The sequence below is a fragment of the Rhyacophila brunnea genome, unplaced genomic scaffold (assembly GCF_057557595.1).
Source record: "Rhyacophila brunnea isolate RB1 unplaced genomic scaffold, BYU_Rbru_1.0 scaffold_15, whole genome shotgun sequence".
Classification (NCBI taxonomy): domain Eukaryota; kingdom Metazoa; phylum Arthropoda; class Insecta; order Trichoptera; family Rhyacophilidae; genus Rhyacophila; species Rhyacophila brunnea.
Window position 1 is genome coordinate 22,169,228 of NW_028232806.1, and position 20,494 is coordinate 22,189,721.

The following is a 20,494-nucleotide window of genomic DNA, read 5'->3' on the forward strand; positions in this document are numbered from 1 at the left end:
TGACAGTTTTATGCATAGACTAATATACTATAATATTATGTTTAACATTTTTTGTTTGCCATATTTATATACGTACTTATATCTTTTGTCGACAAGCCAAATTTTTGTTTGAACACATATAACAGATTTTAAAATGTTGCTTATGGTCATGGTGGAAAATGAATTTAGGGTATATTTGGAAGCTACGCCTAATTGTTATTTTTTCATGGCCGATCCAAGATCCTAGTATTATGGGTCTCCACAAAGCGGAGGTTTGTGTAAACAGATTTTGTTTTTACGAGAAATGGATATTATCCACTTGCTCAACGTATTAGTTCCATACTTTGACTCAAACACAAATTGAGCCAGGATTCGAACCTGGGACCCATGACGCTTAAGACACTCGGCCATCGGCCCCTGATATTCCACAAGTATTTTTTTTTTATATTTGATGTTTTCTCACTCTATAAAAGTTAACTTTTATGTCAATGTGAGGGAGAGGTCACTACCGAAGGTCGCGACATGAAAAAGATTGGAAACCAGTGCATTGGCCAAAAGTTGTATGTAATGCCATACATAATATTCTTTTCTAAATAAAATAATAATTACGTTTTTACCGCCCCCTTCCCTCTTAGGGCTTGATGTCGTATATGGATAATCCCTAAGTTGTTTTTGTATATTTTTATGTGAACTTATAGTATAGATGAATAAATAAAACAGTATAATTTTTTTGTGAAAAATTCGTTTATTGTATCGCATTTCATTGTTTTAAATAAAATCGACAGGAATAGAGTTTTTATAAAATTAGAAAGAACATCCTTAATTTAAATATCACCCTAATTTCGAAATTTACTTTTAATACATGAAGTACAATCTAAACATGGAGATACGCTGTTTTACTACATTGGCCAAGAGACACGTAATGGGTGCATTTTGGAAGCATGAAGATTAAAAAATAAACATTTTTAATGTGTGATTACCGAGTTTACGACATTTTTATTTAAATTCTACTATTTTAAATTGGCTATTCCCAGCAAACACAGTGTGACCCTATTATCCGAATTTTCTATCCCACGCTTAAGAAGTCAAATGCTACATTCTGCTCCAAAAAGGAATAAATACCATTGTTTTCGTGGTAAATAAACCTATTCCACATTTGTAAAATTCAAAGATATGGGCATTTGAAAATTTTAAGTCTAACTAAACATACATAGTTTAGTGTATTAGACGCTTTAGGAATTTTAATAAAACTATGTTTCTATCAAAATATCACTTTAATCTGTTCACCATAATAAAATTATTTGTTATTAGTCGTTTCGTCAAATAAAACCTTTTTGAAAGTCATGTGCTATATAAGGTTCTCATAATTATATGCAATTTATATTCTTTTTAACACTACAACAGTAGTGAGACCCAATGACAGTAGTGTAGTGAAACATTATTGTAGTAATATAAGTGAAACATTCATAAATACTCAGGCTTTGAGAAAATCACATAGATGTATTAATTGTGACCTCCAGTGGCGAAGAGTGGAGGTAAGCTGTGGAAATTTAGCATAAATAGTACACACTAAACTTTGTTAGGCATACTTATTTATTTTCATTGAACTAAGAATACAAATTGCAGATGACATCGGTTTTAGTCGGACATAGTTTTTAAAAATCAATAAAATTATACCCTGCTTGGAGTAAACCATAATAGGTAAAAACTATTCTTCTCCATAAAATATTAAACTTTGGCATTAAGTCATACATAATTTTAAATATTTTTTAACTTTTATGGTTGGGTTTAGGCAAGGTTTAATCAAATTTTAAAAACATCTGCAATTTATATTCTTATTTCAATGAAACCAAATAAGTATGACTGAAAAGGTGTGCACTATTTTTATCGGCTCGCCCATAATATATCTAAACTATTATGGTTTGATTTAGGCAGGGTATTTAATTTTAAAATCTAACCAGCACCATTTGCAAATTGTATCCTTAGTTCAATGAAAACAAAAAAGTATGACTGACAAAGTATAATCTGCACTATTTATGTCGAATCTCCACAGCCTAATCCACTCTTCGCCACTGTGACCTCACTGGGAATCGAATCCGGAGCCACCCAAATAAAAAACCAATGCGTTACACACTAGACTATGAATGCTGCCTCTGGTCCGTACGGTGGTTTTCATTTACTCTTGAAAATACATGTAGAAGCTAACGCAAAAATCGTATTATACTTGAAACAATTAATTATTGTCAAAACGAGAAAGTTGATTGGGTTAGATTTTTTTTACTAGGTCCTGTATATTTACCAGAAATAGGTTCAACTTCGATATCATTTTAAATCGTCAGCATGCAATTTTGACATCATTAAAATTAACAAGCATTATTTGACCACTTATGGGATTATATTTTATACAAAGACGGTTGCTTTACCAAACAGGCCAACGAGAGTGTCATTCATGTTTCCTAAAATATGCATGCTTATTTTCCAATGTGTATTTGATCCAGTGCAAGGGTTGGACAAATAAGCTACTATTGCTCGTAAAAAATCTGTTAATATAACCTCCCACTGTCGAATATACTTCGCTTAGGAACGCATATGATAATTTACATAATATAAGTAAATCAAGGTTATTATGTGCTTCGAAATATAGATTTCAATTGTTTTAGCAATTTTGAAAACAATGCAGACTATAATATGTGGATATTAGTTTCAGTTGGTAACCTATGTTTTTTAAGTTCTTTTCCGTCACATGTATACCTATACAATTCATAAAATATCAAAACCAGCTTCCTTTAGTTACTTAAATAGAATTATACCAGAGGTTGATTGCAAACTCGTTTATATTTATCAGCCTCCATTTTATATATTTCATGACTAATTTTAAACATTTTAATTAAGTTTAATGACGTTAAGGACATATTGTTGTTTCGCTATTCGCTTTTTCTAAGATTTTTGCAAAAAAAAAATATATTCTAACTGCAGTCTTAAATGTGTTCGACGGTTTTTTGCCGGTTATCTAAAAATGGCAGAAGATGTAGGTTACCAACTTGAAGCTCATTTGGAAAGATCAAATATTTAATACACTATGCAAAGTACGGATGGATAATAGGTAAGTTCTGATATTTGTAAATATATTAATTCATAATACATCGACGACAATAACATGCAGTTTGTTGATGAAAGCCTGACTCAATTTAAAGTAGGAGGGACCAAATCAATTAAAATTATACAATAATATCATAAATATTAATTTAGTGGTTTTATAAATAAACCGCACAAATCAACGGAGTAGGTTACGTTATCCATTACGCACCCCCCTCCTTTGTAAAATTAATTAACATCGAGTAATAATTATTTCATTCGTAAGACGACCAAAGAATTCCAAATCCCGGCATCCATTATGGTCTGAGACAAGTCGGTGATCTCCCTATTGGGGAAAGTCGTCTGGAGGGTGAACGTTGCCAGCTGATAAGAGGGCACGGCACTGGAAATATGGCAACATAGTTAAGGATATATTAGACAAAAAGTTAGTTTTAAATCACTAGATACTACAAACTATTTCATTTCACAGTGCCCTTGGACTGTACTTGAGGAATTTGAGATGTATGCAATCTCCCTTTGGTTTTATTTTCCATTCGTCGGCCTTTTCACAGTTTAGTATATTGATCTCAGCATGCGTTGGCGGGCAGCCGGAATGTTGGTTGCTCTGGGAATATCTGGAAATAATGCTTCTTTTAAAAGTATTCAAAGAAAGCAGGCGGTTCAGCACTCCACAAAAGAGATCTCTATTGCTCTGCTGGGACCACAAACAGCTCTAGGAGTTGATAATTGCCTACCGCAACATCATAGATGTTTTGGTGTCCTTCCTGGTGTTATTTCTGCTCGCTGCCTTCTCTACTACATCAATTAATTTGCCAATTTATAGGGTCAGGGTCGGTGTCTGTGTCCTCATCTCCCAGGACTTTCAACCTGGTTTGCTTTACAATTTCATGATGTGCGCTGATCTTAAATATGATCTACAGTTTCTTGTACAGCACCTTTGAAGTTAATTCGGAGCCTGTGACCTCAAGATCTTATCGACATTGATTCGTTCACATACCAGAGGCCAAATATTTCTGATGAGAAATTCATGGTCACTGTGGATATAGGCGCCTCTGTAGGTGCAAGTTCCTTTCGGTGCTTCAGACTGTACAGGAAATGAACAATCCGCATTCGTGTCCGTTCATCAGCCGACGTCCATGTATACTTATGGATGTCTCTGTGGGGAACACTGCCTCTGATGGCAAGCTCATCCAATATAGTCAAAATGTAAACATACTGATACACTTTTATTGTGTTAATTATATTATATATTAGCAAATTTCTAATACCACGATTTTCCAGACGGAAAGCATTTAGCATTCCTAAGTCCCCTATTGCTCCTATCACATAGCCGACCAAATCGATGACACTCTTGTCTTGGACCTCTCAGCTTAATAATTAAATACTATATTCTCAACTTTATAAACTCATATATATATATATGAAAACAGTAATTATATATATAAATAGGAAAACTTAAATAAATCCATGTAAAGCAATAATATGTAGATATTTTATGTTACGCAGTATTTTCCAAAGGAAATAATCTTATTTCGGCAAGCAATATACAATAATACGCTAAACATTCCTAATTAATTAATTGCATAAAATATGTGTGATATGGAAAAGGATACGCTGTGATATATTCCCTTAGATTAGCGACAGTATGTGTTGCATTAAATCTGCCAACTATGCGGGATCCATCTGCCAGCCGAATCTGTGAATAAAACAATCATATTACCTATATACATAATAAGCAAAACCACAATATGTCATTGATGCGAGCGAAGGTGTAAAGATATTTCTGGAAAAGCAGAAAGTGATTTTTTTAATTTTAATTAATGAGTTTGATTGCTACATTGTGATATTAACAGTGACTAGTGTTTGGTATTCGAAATGACTATCAAAATAATCCATATGAAATATTCTGATCATATTTAACTGAGGCAGAAAGTTAAATAATGAATAATTCTCCAAACCATGAAACAACATTAATTCGGTACTGTGATGGCAAACAGTTATAACTGCTGTTTACACAATTTTACAGAAGAGCAAAAGTTTTGAAATCTGCCTAGTTAGTTTATAAGATATTTTTAAGTATTTTATATCAAAATAAGCGGAATTAGCATCCCACATAAACCTTAAATCATTTATTTTAAAAACATTGAGGTTTTATTGTATATCTTGCATTTTAATATTTGCCATATCAACCTTTTTTCACATTTGGTCAGATGCAGATATTTTTTAACATTACTTTGTAACCATTAAAGTTGCAGCACTAATATTTTGTCACATCAAAGAATGTACAATTTAGAAGACATGGAAGAAAACTTAAAAAGTGAAAAAACTGCAGTAATAATTACTGTCTGCCATCACACCACCGAATTGTACAGTAGAACCTCATTAATACGAACACGGATAATTCGAAATTCGCCGTATTTCGAAATTTTCGCGAAAAAAAAGTCCCTTGAACATTATTATCATATAAAACCATACCTTTAATTCGAAATTATTTCAGAGTCCCGGCATATAAAAATATTCAATAAATCGTAATAAAGTACACTATTTCATGAGTCAGTCATTGAAAATTGTGACAGACTTTTCGTAAAACATCATAAATTACTTATTTTAAGGTAATAAAAATAATCCTGACATTTTATGACACATTAACACACACGGAACCGGAAATTTAGTAGGCACTTCTATGATCGTAAACAATATTGATGACAATCAAAAAAAAAAATTTTTTTTTTAAATTTTAATATTTTCCCCCCATACATTTCATAATTCGTAATTTGAATTTTTTTTCAATTTTCGGTCCAGTGGAATTCGTATTAACGAGGTTTTACTGTATTATGTAAAAAGAAAGAATACCTCTTTGTTCTTGAATTATAAGTTAATTATATGGTAGGTAATTTATGCCTCTTTTGTAATTTAAACAAATCTTTTTCAATAACTAGTTTATTTGTGAAATTTGAAATCATAAATATGTATGTTTTATAAAGTATCATGACTTACCACGAAATAAAAGTTGAATATGTTAAAAAGATTAAATTATAAAAACCCAATGAAAATATTACTTTTTGTTAAAAGAAAAGGAAATTCTTGGAAGATCAATAAAATCAAATGAATGAAGAACTTAATCATTTTTTTATAAAGAAATTCACAAAACTTGAAGAAAAGTAAGACAGAATCGTCCATCAGTACTTTTTAAGTGTCTTCAATTCCACGTACCAACGAACAGACAAATGCTTTGTTGTCCATAATATGTAAATATAGATAGATATGTACAGTGAAACCTTTTACATTTTTGAAGGGATTGATGAAACTTATTTAAACAATATAACTTTGATAATCGGTGTTTTCGTATTTGCGGGATTTTTTGAGAAGAAATAGCAAGGTAAGCGTCTGCATAAGAATTAAGTTGTATTGAATATTTATGTAATGATGAAGGCATAGATACCTGTATATTACAAATAGGTTCACTTTCATTTAGTTGTAAAGAGCTCTGTGCTGTTCTTTGGTTGGCTTCCTGATCTGTCGTACCGGCAACTTGGGGAACCGTCGATCCGACAGTTGTTGGTGCAGGGCTATAAACAAAAACGGACAGATAATATACGACACCATCAGCCATCGGAATAAAAAAGTTTCTATTGTATGTGGATAAGTCATCAAAGTGAATGAAATTGTACATAAAAATAACGTGATGAATTACCTTCCTAGCATTTGCCCTTTCCCTTGGAATGGTTTGGAAGCTACGCTAACTTTAGTAAACTCTTCATGTCTTTTGTCTTCCATTGTAAGATACATTTCAGGACCTCTTCGTATTTCGGGGGGGATTTCACTGAAAACACACAAATTAAATCATTATATTATGTGACATTTAATTGTCTCAGCACAGAATTTGGTTATTTAATCTGGTGTCTTATGACCTACCCTCTCCTCACGTGGTCTAAAAATTCAGCATTAGCTGGATCTGTGTATGGCCTCAGGTCTCCGCCGTCCAAACTGAAACCATTTTGCCAAAGGCGCAAAACAACGACTTGTTCCTGAAACAAAGATTAGATATGATTTAAATTTTTGTATTGCGAATACAATCAATCTCCACACCAAGCATAAAAGCTTGCCCGTCTTCCAGTAAAGATGGTTTAAATTCCTAGACCACATGATATTATGTAACAAGGGATTTTTTGTTTATGTTACTATAATATACTATGTATTGCAGTGGCGAGGTGTGGAGATAGGCTGTTAAGATTCGACATATATAGTGTACACTAAACTTTGTCAGTCATACTTATTTATTTTCACTGAACTAAGAATACAATTTGCAGATATTATGGTGCTGGTTAGTTTTAAAAATTCAATTAACCCCTGCCTAACCCAACTAAAATAGTTTAGGTATGCTATATACGATCTGACAAAATAGTGCGTACTTTTTCAGTCATACTTATTTAATTTCGTTGGATAAAGAAATACAATATATTAGCCAGGGTTTAATTGAATTTTTAAAAATAAGAAACATTATCTCCACATTGTAGTCTTAGGTCAATGAAAACAAATATGTGTCACTAACATAGTTTAGTATTCATTATTTATTTCAGATCTTAACAGCCTACTTCCACCCTTCACCACTTATTATAATCAACATCCCATGTGAAGTTTGTTTGTTATTATTTACACACTTCGAAGCCTAAATTAAAATCAAGCTTGGTGGTTTTTATGGCGGGGGCGGGTGAGTCTGAAGGCGGACAGGGGGCAAAGCTCACTAATCGGCGGTTCAGCCGTACAAAGTGGTAAGGGGGCAGAGCCCTACTTGTATAATATAACTTACAGGTTCAGGTTTTTTGTTCTTGTCAGATCTTCTGGAACTTATAGTAGTTGTGTCATCCGGTGTCGCTCCTTAAAAACAAACAAATATAAATAAGATTGGTAAGCTAAGGCAAATTTTAAAAATTTCTAAGAGGATTTATATCAATTCCAATATTTAAAAATAGTGATGGTTTAACCGGTTCTATGCCTTCAGCAAGTTTTCTTGCTCTATTTAGGCTGTGACCGACACGCTACACATACAAATTTCGTGAGTTATCTCGTCTGACTTTAAACTCAAATTACTAGCCACTGTGGATTGATTTGCATAATCTAAAAAAGAAAAAAACACAGAAACATCTGTTTGAATAATTATGAAATACTAAGCCACAAATTATCGGTATTACTGCAATTTTAGTAAAGCTACGCTCTAAAAATCTATTAGAAACCTGTCAGATACTGCCATAGTAATATCGTGAGACATAGAAAAGGTTAAACCTTAAACTTTAAAAGCTTAAAAAATATATATCAGTTGTCTGGTGTATATTGTAATAGAATGTGACATCAATCTAAATTATACACCCCTTTACTGGTGCCAGAACTATCCATAGAATCTTAAAAGTCATCATCAAAAATTTTTAATGTAAAAATATAGAATCACCCAACGCAACATTTGCAAATCAGTACCTACTGAAATTCTACCTATCTTGCTGTTCACAAGTGACCAAAAGTATCACAAAGCTGACTAACATCACACTCAATAGCATTAAACGATTAAACTATGCATGCAAAATTCAAAGTAAAGAAATACCTTGCCACTACCATCAAATATTAATAAGTCAACCAAAATAAAGTTTGATTAAAAATACGGTAAGATCATATAATAAAACGCAACTGGTCGGTGTTTAAGTCACAAACTGGTCAACAACCAATGTTTCACACACGGTGCTGCTCTGTATTGATTGAAATTACAAGCAATTAGAGTTGGGTATTTCCCGAGAAAATCTCAATCTCGAGATTCGGGATTTCCCGAAATGATAAAATTTTGAATTCTCAAGATTCGGGATTTCCAGAAAAGAATTCTCGAGATATCGCGAAAACTAAAATAACATGTAAAAATCCTAAAATCAGTGTAAAAACAGAAGTAGAAAAACAAAAATAATTCAAAACACTACTTATTAAAATAGAATTTCAAAAAACTGCATCTGACAATCGCGTATGCTCTTGAGACACAAAATTCCCTGATGTTGAAAAATTCCGCTCATTTTGAGTCGACGTTGGCTTAATTGTGTTAACCCATCGCGCCCTATCGGCGCCAATTTGGCGCCGGTGTTACAAGATGCAGGACATGATGAAAATAAAAAAAATTTAATCATATTTTGATTTTTTTTAAAGTTGAAATTACTTATTTATATATGTAGCTATCATTTTATGATGTTAGTTATATACGGTCCGATATATTTTTTAAGAAATATTTGATTTATAAAATCTATTTTTATTTAAATTTGTCAAAATAATGATCAGTTCGGTAGGTATGAGGTGTTTGAGACAGTAATAAACATAAAATGGCCCTCCATCTTCTAAATATCTTGAAGTGTATTATATTTAGCTCCGGTTTTAGTTTATCTTCCTTTTATTATTTACTTCTATCATAGACTTTTTATCTATGTCATTTTGTATAAAAAAAGGCTAAAAAAAACCAAAAAACTATATTTGACATGTTTTTTTCATTCCACTTATACACAAAGATTACTTAAAATGTAAATACTTAATAGAAAAATTCAAAACCTATAAATATTTCAAAGATTTATTTGAATTGAATGAATAATACATGAGTTATATCAATTTTAGTAATCAGTGTGCCTTTTTAAATGATCCTGAAAAATTAAATCTGTCTGCAATGGGTTAAATGCCCCGATCAGTCTTTGTATGTTTTGTACTTTCTGTCGACTTTTTTCATATAAAAAATCGTTTTATCAATTAATATTTGATAATAGAGAAAAGATTCTCAAGATCCGGGATTTCCCGAAATGTTAAAAATTTCAATTCTCGAGATTCGGGATGGAGAATCTCGAAAATTTCTCAAGAATTCCCGAAACCCAACTCTACAAGTAATCTAACAGGAGCATTTCGTGGAAATATTCTGACAGTCTGTAATTTTATTATACATACAGAGGTATTTCTCTACTTCTGTCACAAATTTTATATTGAAAAACGGTTCACTCATATTTTAATGTTCTGAAAGGCTGTCACCAAAATTTTAGTGAGAAAAAGAAGAAAACATGATCTTTCATCGAACTTATGGATATTTATTTATATTAGAGGCAACACTGTTTCAGTTTATAATTTGTTATTCGATTAGATTAATTAATTATTGATTGATTAATTCGATGTTAGATGGTATGGTACTTTTATGGGTATGTAATAAGAGTTACGGTAGCATAACAATAATACATCACAGGTATGAAGTATTGAGGAATGATTTTTTGAATACCTAATCTGTATCCGGTTCCAGAAAAGGACGCAGAACCCCCAGCTTCATCACCCTCCGAATTCATTAACACCGCTCCTTGTCTGAAAAACAATACATTTATCACTATCACTCTTTTGTTTCGTTATACAAAATAAACAGGGAGAAGAAAGAATGTTGGCTATATGACATTTATTTAGTTGAGGGATTATGAAAAAGACTGTCCAACTGTCAGTAATTAATCGAAAAGAAACAAAACAGGGAAAAAGACACATAAGTATGTCGAGACTGCGATGGGAAAATGATTATAGAAGGAGTTTGTGTAATTTATTTTGTTAGATTGCTTCCGAGAAATGTTCTCAACGGTATATAATATCGTCTCTGTTCTGGCAGAACACACTAACTGGAGAATACTAGTTTTGAGTAATTTGACTTTGAAGTTGTTAAAATGTTTGAAATGGTCTATCATGAGAGTTTATTAAGTAATCGTAAAAAGGATGACTTTAAAATAAAGACTGTTTATTTATTAAGAAGGTTTCCAGACGGTAAAGTTTGAAATAAGGAACATTTTGGTATAACTAACTCAATATGTCATTTTTTCGAATTAGTGTCTTCTGCCAGAACAGTGACAATATATTATTTAGTGAGGGATAACTATATAACTGCAACTTTTATATTTACTGAGCTGAGAAAACATGTATAGTCAAACTCGGTTATTACGAACACGGAAATAGCAAGATCTCGGATGTAATGAGGAAACATTCGTTGACATTTTAGTTTATGATTTTCTCCATACATTTATTCACTTTTATAATGAGCTACTTTTCAGGCATACCGAGCAAAAATATCGTCAAAAATTTTATTTTCTTAAAACTGTTAATGTGTCGGATCATTTAAAAACAACATTTTCGACGCTAAGCAATAAAATCCGACCAGGCAGTTAACTAGACCAATGCCGCCGGGATCTGATTACGTTTATGACAATAGTTAAGTGTCTAAGTACCTAATTGGTGTTTTCGCCGACAACATTGAAAAAGTATCCACGCATATGGTTGAAATTGTTGTTTTTATTATAACAACTTCTTTTGTAGTTTATGAATGCCATGCTTGTTTCGGGGATTTTTACGATGGTTTTCAGATTTTTTATGTTGACTGATATAACGAGTAATGCTTATAAGGAGTAAATTCAGTCGGTCCCATCTTCCTCGAAATAACCAAGTTTAACTATATCTATATTTTTCATGAGTCAATTAAAATATAATTAAGGAGAAAAATTCGTTCTCAACAATTAAGTCAATCTGCATTTGCGCAACTTCTAAACAAAAGTTGCGCAAATGCAGATAGTTTGAGTGTCCCAATCATTATTCAATACATGTGGATACAATCTGTCACAAAAACGGGTCACAACTAAATCTCTGACTCCGAGTCAATAAGTGATTATAACACCCCTCAAACGAAACTGCTACACCACCCTTCACCATCATCTTCTCTTCAAGCCGGTCAATCGATTGACTTGATCTCCGGATAACCGAATTAATAATCTGTATTGAGACACTGTACGCATAGAATCAATCTGATGATTAGCATTCAACGCATGTTGACTAAATGTTATTTTAAATTGCAATATTTACCCGATTTCGATTTAAAAAATTTGTTTTTGCTTTCATGTAAAACAGCGCACGAATCAAATACATAATAAAACCATTTCTATCACAGTACTAACGTATGATATGAAAAACAAAATACATTCTGATTAAACCATGACTAAATTAATTTCCACATTGAGTGTCGACTAATTATTGTTCCACGGCAAAATTAAGAAAGATCATTGAGAGACAGCCAATATCGACATCATATTGTATAATTGATGATATAAGATAAATATTGAAAGAATAACATACTCTCTGACGCTTCGGAACATGTCCGCTACTATGTTGTTTTTATTCTTTCCTGGTGGCCCCAGAATTTGTTGACCACTCCGTTCTGATCCTCCGGCATAAAACGCTTCTCCTGAAAGGTACAAATTATAAGTAGTAGGTAAAAGTTACATGTATAATTATTTTACTATACAAAGGCCCCACTCTACAATGGCTACATATCACTCGGCAAAGCAGGATGTGCAGTTGCAAAATTCTAAGGAAATGTGATTTCTAAATGCTCTGTGCACTCATTCAGTTTACGTATACAACACCTACAATTAAAAATAATAAGATTGTCTAAAAAGCCGTTTTTCTTCTTCTCCAGAATACAATGCATCGAGACCTCGAAGTGAAGATCGGTAGGCCTAATGCATATAAGAATTGATCATCGATGGATAAATCAAATCACACAGAATACTCAAAAGGATATTAAAAGACTTAAAAACAACCAAGAGCCCACTGGAGAGCCCACCGGATGGATAAAATAATCAAGTTTAGCAGAAGTACATGGTAACAAAGGACTAAGGACTGAGAAGAGGAGATGGTAAGTAGAGGCCTTCATCCAGCAGAACATCGAGTGGGTGAGATAATGATAGGAAATGACCTCACCTACACAACTATTTATTACTTACTATTTATATTACTATTTTAAAGTAAATTATCATTTTTGCTCCAAAGTGGAACATATTATATGGATAGAATCGAGGATATCCTATAACACATATTTTGGTTTGCATCTGGGCCAGTATAAATACTTATTTTTCTTGTTTTACTTTACTACACCTAGAAATAAGCGGCAAATTGCCCAACAGAAATTGTGTTTTCTGTGAGCATGATATCAAACCTCGGCAAGTATATAATTTATTTATACATTATTAATAATTATTATATTAAGTATTTGTAAATTACATGTGGACAAAAAATTTGATCTAGATCCTGCCAAGAAACGTCGCCAGATTTGAAACAAAATTTTCAAGGCAAGTGTCCTGCCACTACTTCATTAATAACTGTTGGCAATCTCTAAAATATTCAAAGAAAAAGAATATTAATGACTAGACACCGGATATCTGGAGTCCTTTTTTTTTGGGACGGACTCGAATATTACAACATTTTTTAATTAAAAAATGCGTTAATAATTTATGGAACCTATGTTTTTCAGAAAAATAAGTTGTACGATGTAGTAGGTACAATGAAATATGAAATAAATGATATTGATAATATGTGCAAGAGACTTTATCGATACTTAATTATATAGAAACGCTGCTATTAGTAGGTAGATATACTATACTATTTAGAGAAATTAATGAAGCGCTTACGTATCGAGTGGAAAAATTAGTTGTTAATAGTAATATCTATAATATTTAATAATATTCCACTTTTTATATACATACCTATTATTGTAATCAAAGTTTAAAATTTCTACTAAACTACTTTTATTTTCACTATCAAATAACAAATCACACTTGCTCCCATAATGAGAAGGACCTGACAGCTAGTGTATTATTAAAATCGTACCAAATCTGAATGATTTCGTATATTATGTTGATACTACGAAAATATATAATATGAAAACATATTATTATATTATATGGATTTATGGATGGGTAAAATGGGGAATATCGGACCTATGTGGTTAATGAAACCCTTTAGAAAAAGTTTCGTACGAAAGATACTTCAAATCGTACTTTTGTGTTTCAAGCAAGTGGTTGGACATATTGAGATATTCAATTTTAATATATAGGTACTGATGTTGTAATGTTTTTTTTGACATTTTATAGGCCATTTTCAAAAACTTTATATTCATCATGCAAAATATGGAAGTACATGCGTTTTCTGTTAATTGCTACTCCCTAATACTATAAATTATATATCATAGTATTATTTCAATGAAATATATAAACCCGATATAATTATTTATTTCGGAAGTTATCAAAATGATACAATCATAATTAGTCGACATTGATACATTGTGTATATATAGTACCTAATACCATTGATAATAAATTATTTTATCAAGAAAATATTAGATATAAATAGGTATAACACAGTTGCAGTGCCTACCATTTGCCTTAACAAGTTGACCTTGGTTCTAATAGTTCATTGATTTATCCAATCTGGGAGTTCACACATGAAACTATAATTTGATGTTATAGTAATATGGTAGAAAAAACAAAAAAAACTTAACCTGCGCGTTTGTTAACTGATCTACGTATTTTCTTAAAATCCGAGATCACTTCAGTTTTAACGATTATGGATTATAGCTTAAAATTGTTTATTTGTTTTTATTTAGTGAGTAGGTATATTTTGTGATATTTCACATTAGCTGATTCCATTGTTTACGGGAAATGACGATTTAACGGGCTTACCTATTGAATGTATTAATAGTATGTAATATATTCATTACGGGTTTTTCACAAACACTTCAGATAATCAAAATTTGTTTTTTACTTGATCCTTTACTAATAGGTAAGAAGGTTTTAACAATCTTTAACAATGTGCATTTACGATCGGTGAGTGCGCATAGTGCACGAAGAAGCCAGAAGGCCATAAGCCAGAAGGCATAAGCCGGGTCGTAAATAATGACTAATAGAATACCTAGTACAAAACATAAATCAATTAGAATTTATTGATTAATATTTTTGCCACTCGTACCCGTTAGATATAGGGACCATTATACCACTTTCCTCTAGAAGGTGTATAAGGTACTTTTAAACACTTTGTACATTTTGCATTTTTGTTTATTGTTATTAAATCTTAGTTGATATTATTCTTTTGACTTATTAACTTAAAAATAACAACAATGGATGAAATATAATATTCCTAAATATTATAATATGTCACATATATAATATTGTGTAAGTATATAATATATAATTATCAAGCCTCGATAGCGAAGGCTGCGTGACTAGCAAATGCACTTACGACCTATGTAAACCTGCCGCTTTGTAATTTTATTCTTGTAAATCCACGGTATTATAGATGGTTGCACTATTATATCTAAAATGTAAACATAAATTTATATGCAATATTGGTATACACTACAGCTGATGATGATACATACTATCGTATGGAAAATAATTCATTTTTAAGTTGTGGGTTTCTTGTACGTATCATGCGACAAAAGCAATAAAATCGTCTTCAAGTTTTTGTCATTGGTCGGGAACCTTTTTTGATACATACACCTACGGCAGGTGAATTTTAAACACAGCAAATTTTTCACAGTTTTGAAGTTACGCTATTTCTTAATGTATATAAACCAGTCATTTAATAAATAAGGACAAATATCACCAACAAGTTAGTTCAAGTAAACAATCGACTCCCACGTCCTCTATACTTAATTGACTTGTTATGCAATAATATGTACCTACCTATATTTTGTACTGTTATTCAATTGAAAATGTCCATTAGGATAAAATCGGTTGAATATCAACATTATGGAATAAATGTGGAAAAAGTACGAAAGTACATATTATAAAGTGTTTTAATGAAATATGTATCTAGGTACCAGTCGTTTTGTGTGATGAATAGTTCTTTACACTTTATAATATGTAAGTATTTAAATCAAATACATAATATAATCATATATCAGATAATTTCTTTTTAATAACAACATTTAAATATAATGCTAATTATGTCGAATGGCCACCTAATCGGCGCGCCTTTAGCGTACAATGTATTAAATGGGACGGCGGGACTTTTTTTAATGTTACACACCTACAAACTTACCTGTAGAATGGCCAAAAATGGAACTACGAATTACCATAGGACGCCATTTTGAAAATTTCATTCGAATGTCAGATTTTGTCCAGTTACTAGTCTTGATTGGGTAGTTTTCGACAATGGCTCCATTTTTTTTGTAGTACTTATTCCACTTTTAATCAATAAATTAGGACCGGTTTCATCCGCCTCAGAGGGACATTTTCAACTGAATCTTCCCTTGTTCGGTTGAAAATGTCCCTCTGATGCGAACGAAACCGGTCCTAATTTATTGATTAAAAGTGGAATAAGTACTACAAAAAAATGCGTTTTTTTAATTAAACAACAATAAATATTAACGTAATACAATCACTAAGTGAAAATCTGAAGTATTACATGGGACGGCGGGACTTTTTTTTAACGTTACACACCTACAAACTTACCTGTAGAATGGCCAAAAATGGAACTACGAACTACCATAGGACGCCATTTTGAAAATTTCATTCGAATGTCAGATTTTGTCCAGTTACGAGTCTTGATTGGGTAGTTTTTGACAATGGCTCCATTTTTTTTGTAGTACTTATTCCACTTTTAATCTATAAATTAGGACCGGTTTCGTCCGCCTCAGAGGGACATTTTCAACTGAATCTTCCCTTGTTCAGTTGAAAATGTCCCTCTGATGCGAACGAAACTGGTCCTAATTTATTGATTAAAAGTGGAATAAGTACTACAAAAAAATGCGTTTTATTAAATTAAACAACAATAAATATTAACGTAATACAATGACTAAGTGAAAATCTGAAGCAATATTATATTGCAAAACCTTAAGGGGGGACATGCTCGTCGAAGGTCAAAATTGAGTTTTTATTGTATTTTCAAACCATGATCCTGGACACTCCTTAAACGTTGTAGATAATCTATTTATATAATTTTGAAGCCTTATTATCCTTTATAGTTATTTTAAACATTTGATGACTGCATGAAGTATTTTTGTTACATAAAATAGTATTCTTTTAAACCTCTCGCTCTAATGTTTTAGAATATAGTCATATTTCGGTACAAAACTGTGCAGTGGTGTTAAGATTTTTTACATTTATTAATTTTTAAACGCATTTATAAAACCATTAGTATAATTTATTACGAGATAATTTTTGTAAAATATTCACGATAAAAAATTATTTTGATAATCTCTGTGATCCCAAATTTGACAAGAATTAGGCATTTTATTATTCAAAAAATCGGCAAGATTAACACATTTGAAGATGATTCTAAAGATATTTATTATAAGCTATGTCTTTGACCATTCAAGTGTGATAAAAATCTTATGAATAATGATTGCTTTATAAGAATTATTGACCTAAGAATAAGGTAGTGTTTTTTTGAAATACGCCATTTCTTTTGTCATTCCCTAGTGGTTAAGCTACAACATACGGCCGTAGCCATAAAACGACAAACTATAATTAAAGTAAGGAGTAAAATTATGTTAACGCGCGTGTTTGAACATGTACCTAACCGAATTTTTTTTTATTTTTTTTTAAACGGTACATGTTCAAACACGCGCGTCAATATCATTTTACTCCCTACTTCAATTATAGTTTGTCAATTTATGGCTACGGCCGTATGTTATAGCTTAACCACTAGGGAAAGACAAAAGAAATGGCGTATTTCAAAAAAACACTACCTTATTCTTAGGTCAATAATTCTTATAAAGCAATCATTATTCATAAGATTTTTATCACACTTGAATGGTCAAAGACATAGCTTATAATAAATATCTTTAGAATCATCTTCAAATGTGTTAATCTTGCCGATTTTTTGAATAATAAAATGCCTAATTCTTGTCAAATTTGGGATCACAGAGATTATCAATATAATTTTTTATCGTGAATATTTTACAAAAATTATCTCGTAATAAATTATGCTAATGGTTTTACAAATGCGTTTAAAAATTAATAAATGTAAAAAATCTTAACACCACTGCACAGTTATGTACCGAAATATGACTATATTCTAAAACATTAGAGCGAGAGGTTTAAAAGAATACTATTTTATGTAACAAAAATACTTCATGCAGTCATCAAATGTTTAAAATAACTATAAAGGATAATAAGACTTCAAAATTATATAAATAGATCATCTACAACGTTTAAGGAGTGTCCAGGATCATGGTTTGAATATACAATAAAAACTCAATTTTGACCTTCGACGAGCATGTCCCCCCTTAAGAAGAATGCAATTACGGCTTACGCAATACATAATATTATAATAGTAGGTTCAAACGAATATTTTCAGGGATGTCTCGCATCTTCAGATGTACGCCACTGGTATTTTGAAGATGAAATTTCTTACGATCGATTTGATGAAATTCTTCAATGTCAATAGTTTATAATCAAATAGACCAGTTTGGGCAGAGCATCCTCAAAATACTTAAATATCTAAAGAAATAAACAAGTAGGTATGTGACTTTTTTATCGATATGTAGGTACGGTATTGTTGCTTGTAATACTAATAGGTATCAATATGATACATTTAGAACATAAAACGGGTCAGCGGACAAAATCTTCCAATATTTGTATTTATATTAGTGGTAGGTACGCAAAAGCTATTCGATATTTAATTATGAAAAAACATATTCTACACGCATTTTATAAAAATGGTTTACCATTACTTACCTGCAATAAAACAAACCATCAATTTTGTAATGCGATCTTTTTAATTGCATTTTGCGAATTTGAATTCGTTTGTCGTAGCCGCAAGTCGCGTTATAATATTGGCAAGACGATTATCTTAATTACAATAATTACCATCGCACCTGAGCTGCCAGAAAAAACAACTGACAAATTGTAGAAATCCATACTAAGAATCATTTGGGCAAAAGTCTCCTTAGGATATTGGATTCGTCCACCATTTTAATGTGTTTTTTTATGGGTTGACGGTTAAAAACTTGAAAGATCCGGCCTTTATTAATGACTAAAAAAATTGCACCTTCTTCCTCATCACTGGAGCTAGACTGATTGAGAGTCTGCAGGGTGGCAAATCTACCAGTAGTCTTTTTCTTGGTCTTCTCTTTCTTGTACATCCGACTGGGCGGGATGGGTACGTCATTGTCGTCCAGGAGTTCAGGATCACTGTCGGATTTATTTGCTGACTCGACTGCGGCTGAAGGACCTCTGCTGGGCATGTTGGAATCGCCAGGACCGTCGTTCTCAAAGAAACTGTAAAGTGCCAACTGGCAATGATACAAACAATCAGTGATGATCTCTTGAGAATGACCTCTGCAACGAGCCCAAAACGTCGAGGAAAGAACAAGGCAGAACACGCAGTGACAACCCAAGTCTACTTATTTCAATACAGGCTATTTTATTACATAAAAATATAGTACTTATACTACCTAGCTTATATATATTACACTGTTAATAGTGAAAATATATTCTTATTGATATTAACATTGTTACTACTGATGAGAATATTCTCTATGGTTCGAGTATAAACTAGTATATTATTCCTGTCATTCGGTGGTTATATGGCTGTCATGTATACTTACTTGTACAATAATTGTACCGCTCAAGTGTGCGGTTACATTTATCGCCAGCTATAGAAACTAATTGAGGCCGCCATGGTTAATTGTATTATTATTATTGCACAAATTATATATGTTGACTTCTACATTTAATTACAATCCATTTTTCAAGGTTTCATTTTAAAGATATGGAATACTGTACAAATTTACTCACAATAAATATAAATTTTAATTTATATCAGCTGATAAGGCTAGGTAAGTATAGACTCGATTTACATGAAAAAAGGAAACGAAATATTTCAATGCAGAAATCCCACGTAATTAAAAAGCCTAGTTTAAGCATATATTGTAATAAATTAAGATATATTTTGATGTGTAAATAATTCTTACATCTAATTCCCAAGCAGCAGACTCGAGAAAAAATGTCGCGCGATGTTCGTCGACTCCTGTAACGTCACTGAATTGTTTTATTAAAGCTGCGTGATTGTCAGACATATTGAATAAGATTAATTAAACGACCTATTGTTGAAGAATTAGCGTAATGAGATATTTTAAATCAACTCGTCATGAAAATACAAAGCCGAAAATGTCAGACAACCTCAAAATGTATTTCAGTTGTCATGTTGTTTACTTCGTTTATTTGATTTTATGGCTGCTAAATATTTTTTAACCTATCATTTTTTTACCTATTACAGGATACTCAAACATATATAAATAAATACCTAAGTTGATAAAAATAACATTCCTTAGTCTTATAGAAACTTCCTATTAATCCGTATAAAATTGAATTACTTTTAAAATAAATATTGCAATTTTTTTTAATTCCTTTAATAATAATGTGCTACTATCATTGCTGAATCATCATACTAAAAAAATCAGTTTAATCAAAAAGATTGGACAGTCTTTAATCTCTGGTATTATTTAATATTATCAGTAATTTAATAAAATAAAATATCTAGGTAGATACCTACCTATTTATTATTTTAATCACCATTTTTACCAATATTTTAATTCATTTTTTTCTATAGG

At 31.6% G+C, this 20,494-nt stretch overlaps 2 protein-coding genes across 2 annotated transcripts in view; one reads left to right on the forward strand and one right to left on the reverse strand.

Moving 5' to 3' along the window:
• The window catches only part of LOC147075037 (endoplasmic reticulum metallopeptidase 1-like), a 426,619-nt gene that overhangs the window by 229,153 nt on the left and 176,972 nt on the right, over positions 1-20,494 (forward strand). The gene's annotated exons all lie outside the window — the stretch shown is intronic.
• On the reverse strand, positions 711-20,094 carry p47 (NSFL1 cofactor p47). Its single transcript, XM_085942835.1, has 10 exons — positions 19,856-20,094; positions 18,931-19,174; positions 12,232-12,340; positions 10,355-10,434; positions 7,886-7,953; positions 6,991-7,103; positions 6,770-6,898; positions 6,518-6,644; positions 4,689-4,771; positions 711-3,457 (listed from the first exon to the last, which is right to left on the reverse strand). The coding sequence occupies exons 1-10, from the start codon at positions 19,958-19,960 to the stop codon at positions 3,325-3,327; spliced, it is 1,191 nt and encodes a 396-aa protein (XP_085798961.1). The 5' UTR covers positions 19,961-20,094; the 3' UTR covers positions 711-3,324.

What these genes read in the sequence shown, in the direction of transcription:
- p47 (XM_085942835.1), bottom strand. Translation starts at nt 19,960, where the DNA reads ATGTCTGACAATCACGCAGCTTTAATAAAACAATTCAGTGACGTTACA. An exon ending in ATGTTCCGAAGCGTCAGAGA is followed by an intron (nt 10,435 to 12,231) that starts GTATGTTATTCT and finishes ATTGTTTTTCAG; the next exon opens with ACAAGGAGCGGTGTTAATGA. An exon ending in TGGAACCGGATACAGATTAG is followed by an intron (nt 7,954 to 10,354) that starts GTATTCAAAAAA and finishes TTTGTTTTTAAG; the next exon opens with GAGCGACACCGGATGACACA.